Source organism: Ipomoea triloba, chromosome 2 (genome assembly GCF_003576645.1).
Source record: "Ipomoea triloba cultivar NCNSP0323 chromosome 2, ASM357664v1".
Classification (NCBI taxonomy): Eukaryota; Viridiplantae; Streptophyta; class Magnoliopsida; order Solanales; family Convolvulaceae; genus Ipomoea; species Ipomoea triloba.
Genome location: NC_044917.1, coordinates 19,626,287 through 19,630,747, shown reverse-complemented (window position 1 = coordinate 19,630,747; position 4,461 = coordinate 19,626,287). Strand labels below are relative to the sequence as shown.

Here is a 4,461-nt window from a genome sequence, read left to right as displayed (position 1 = left end):
ATTATTTTTAAGGGTAACAATGTCAATTTAACATTTCAGGAGGAAAAACTGCCACTTTAATAACAGAGGGGGGAAAAGTGCTATAAGCACATAACATAGGGGGAAAAAGTATCATTTTCTCAAAAATAATTTTACTTCACTTTACCCCTTCTTTCAAAACTCAGTTGCACTGCACTTTTGATTCAGGAAAATAAGTTATAGATAATCCTATCAAAAAGCATATGAAACTTTTCATAATATCATCACTTATAAAATTTTCTTAAAACATTATTTTGTGCCATACTTGCACACCACAAAATACATATGGAAGCACATCAATCACACATAAATGGGACAGGGTCCTATATTCTCAAGCCCTAGTGAACGGTGCTTCCCACACATCCGAACACTCGACACATTTCCCATTTCTAATAGAAACCGGACTCTAACCTTAAGTGTGCACACCCGAATGAGGATTCCAAGCCTCAACGGGAAGTTACCAGTCCTAGTAGCTAGGATAAGGTTTCTACTGACTACTCCTTTAATTAGGGTACATAGACCAGCCTCAACAGAACACACCATAGTGTCCTAGTACCCGAGGATTGTTCCTTACGGGCACTCCTCAACATTAATTAAATTTGAACTACACATTGACAATTTTCACAAATTTCACCTAGCTTCCTTAACTTGAAAATCATTTTGATTGAAAATTTTTTCTTTTGATCATAAATAAATTGCAAGGCAATACTTTTGTTAATGCTCAATTCTCAATCTTACAAAAATGAAATTTTTGAAAATATCCTTTAATCACATTTGATCAAAAATCAATTCATCAAAATCTCACACTTGGATTCAAGTATTGTGTATACCTCAAATATATATATATATATATATATATATATATATATAAATAAAATGATTCATAATTTAAATCATGGCCCTTAAGTTCCAAAATTCACTTCTTCAAGAATAAAGTACACATAACCACATTTATACTCCAAAAATCAAATACCATTATACACATCTAAAAGAAGATTATCAAATATAAGTTTAAATATACATATATAGTAACTATTCGTACTAATCAATACTCAATATTATTGTTATTATTATTATTATTATTATTATTATTATTATAATATAACATTACGTACATACATACATACAACAAATTTTTACCCTAAGGAAGATAATCATTTTATTATGGTATTGCATATAGTTCAAATAGTAATAATATTTTAATAAGTCATTAAAGACAATAAATGAATACTACACAAGCAAATATACCTTACATAATAATACGGTGTTCATAATAATAAATCTATACCCATACATACAGTACATACTCTATATATATATATATATATATATATATATATATATATATATATATATATATATATATATATATATATATTTTGGAAGTAAAACGCAATTTCATTAATCAAAAGAAAGCCGAAATACAAGCAGGTGGGGAAGAAACCCACGAAATAGGGACAGAAGAAGAACCAGTCGCCCTAACTAATGCATGAGTCATTTGGTTCGCTGACCTCCCGATATGCTGCACAATAACAATGCCCATATCGTTAGCAATGAGGTGACATTGCTTAATAACAAAACCCACATACGATAAGTCCAAAGCAAGAGAATTATAAGCATTACACAAATTTAAACAATCAAACTCTAGATCAACATTAGGCAAACCCAGCCCCTTAAGCCATGACAAAGCTTCTCTGACAGCCATTGCCTCTGCTAAATAAGGGTCTGGTCCGCACTCGAGTTGCCCACCAACTGCAGCCACAAAAGCACCATCATGATCACGCACCACTGCTCCGAAGCCCGCCCTGTTACCAAACACAACCGCATCAATATTGCACTTTAACCTTCCCGCCGTAGGAGGATTCCACAGTGCTCGAATCACAGCAGGAGCTCCTGCAGGTTTCGAACTATTAAGACCCTGCCAAAGCACACACGAAGTTTCCACTGAGCACGTAAACCATTAAGCGACCACGTACCTCCTCTCCACACCACATCATTACGCACTTGCCATAAACACCAAAAAATAGCTGCCATGCGAACCCCATGCTGGACGTCAGTATTTAGGAGTTTAGCTTCAACAAATTCAGCAAACCCACATCCTTGCAAAACATTATCAGAACAAGCCCAAACCTGACAAGCAACAATACATTCACAAAAGAGGTGCTCAATAGTCTCAACAGGTGAGTCACAAAATACACAACCACCTCCAATCCATATTCTTTTAGATTTAAGATTTTCACGTACCGGTAAAATATTACGAACACATCTCCAAATTAGATTGCGGACCTTTGGCGGCACTGGGAGCTTCCAAATTTTATCCCATGCCGTAAACTCACTAGCAGTGTTAATATCATTGGATGGCTGCGTAAGAATCCTATACCCTTGCTTCACCGAATACACCCCCTTATCACCTTTCCACCTCCAAGAATCACAAAAGACCGGAGAAATAGGCGTAGCTAGAATACGTGCAGTGAGACATCCTCCGCAATAAACAGATCATTAATCACACCTTCATCCCACGTCCCATTCGCTGACATGAGACCACACACTCTAGCATTGCATAGATTGTATATACATAATCTATATATACAGTTTATAATTTTAAATACATACATACGGTACATAATTTATATACATATACACACGGAATATATATTTATATACATACACATACGGTACTAATATTATAGAAATATAATTTGTATACAGATTATAAAGAAACACATACAAATTCATACTAAGTATAATAAAATGATATAAATATAATAAGATGATCACACATCCATCTAATCATATACGTACATACCTATATATTTTTTTATCAATAACTCTTACGTACTATATACTAAAAAAAAAATTCTTTTTTTTTTTATAAGATTCATACGAACATAGTATATACTTAAATAAAAGAAATTTATAAACAATTCACATAGCTATACGCCTATACAAACAATTTCTTGGATCAAAGTTCATGGATAAAACAACACTTTCTATGAATCAATTTCACAAATAAGATGCACATCAAATTCATGCTTCAAATACATATGTTTTAGTTTTTCTACTAAAACATGGAAATTAAGGGCAAGCAAGGGAGAACAAACCCACTTACTTGGAATTGTAGGATACTCCCTAGAAAATCCTCAAATCTTCTAACCCTTGTTGGTTTGATTCACCACCTCTACCAGCAACAATTTTCCACCAACAAAGTACACAAGGAGAAATTCCTATAAGATATACATATATATACTAACTCTAGAATTATAACTATAATATAACACTTACCTATCAAGACTTTGCTTCCCAAAGATGAATTTCAATCAAAAGAAAGAAGAAGTAATAAGTTTTTTTTTTTTGTTTTGTTTTGTTTGTTTTTTTTTTTTTTTTGTGTTTTTGTGTTTTTTTTGTTTTGTTTTGTTTTGTTTTTTTTTTGTTTTTGTGATGGTTTTCGGCCAAGAGAAGGAGGAGGGAGGAAGACATGATTAATACTCCCCCTTTGAATGAAAATAAATAGAACATAATCACAAATTTGAAAACTCTTACTCACCTTCTTGTAACTCCCAATCTAGAAATTTATTATAATAAAAATAATAATTTGATATAATAAAAGAAATCTTGATTTGATATGGATTATATATATATATATATATATATATATATATATATATATATATATATATATATATATTTATATTTATATTTATATAAATGTGTATACATTAATATGTATTTATTTATACAAGTGTATGTATTTATATATACAAGTGTATGTATTAGTATGAACGTATATATTTGTATTAACTATACAATTAATATCTATAGAGCATGATTAATTTTATATATATATATATATATATATATATATATATATATATATTATATAATCAATTATGTTCTATTATTATATGTACTTATTTACGTATGTATGGTATAATGTATATATATAATTTATAATTAAAAAAAATAATATACTAGGTAGTGTAACAACTAGTTGGTCCAAATGAATAGGGTTTATAATTCCAATGGATATGAACACGAGAGTAGACTTCAATGAGCATGGATTAGAGACCAAATGAATATTGGAAAAGAATTAGGGATAATTTTGGAATTCAACTTGATGGAAACAGGAGCAAATATCTCGGTATCACAATCTACCCCCTTTAAAAGAAAGCTTTGACCCCGAAGCATCTTATCTTAATCAACCCTTAAACTAACCAATATATTTCGACTAAAAAATAAAAGGACACGGAGTGAGGTGTTAAAACCTGGCCCTCCTAAAAACAAAGTTATGTCCCGTAACTTGACTATTACCTGAATCAAACAATGCCGGATACCGACTGCTCGATCTCTTTAACTTCCCACGTAGCTTCCTCAGCTAAGTGTTTGACCACAAAACCATTATATGCAACCCAACAATATTCCACAAAGGAAAAACCTTGTATCTCG

The 4,461-nt window shown here is 31.4% G+C and overlaps 1 protein-coding gene across 1 annotated transcript; it reads right to left on the bottom strand.

Moving 5' to 3' along the window:
• Positions 1-1,423: 1,423 nt before the first annotated feature.
• On the bottom strand, positions 1,424-2,555 carry LOC116010886. Its single transcript, XM_031250381.1, has 4 exons — positions 2,484-2,555; positions 2,263-2,379; positions 2,023-2,148; positions 1,424-1,936 (listed from the first exon to the last, which is right to left on the bottom strand). The coding sequence occupies exons 1-4, from the start codon at positions 2,553-2,555 to the stop codon at positions 1,424-1,426; spliced, it is 828 nt and encodes a 275-aa protein (XP_031106241.1).
• Positions 2,556-4,461: the final 1,906 nt, after the last annotated feature.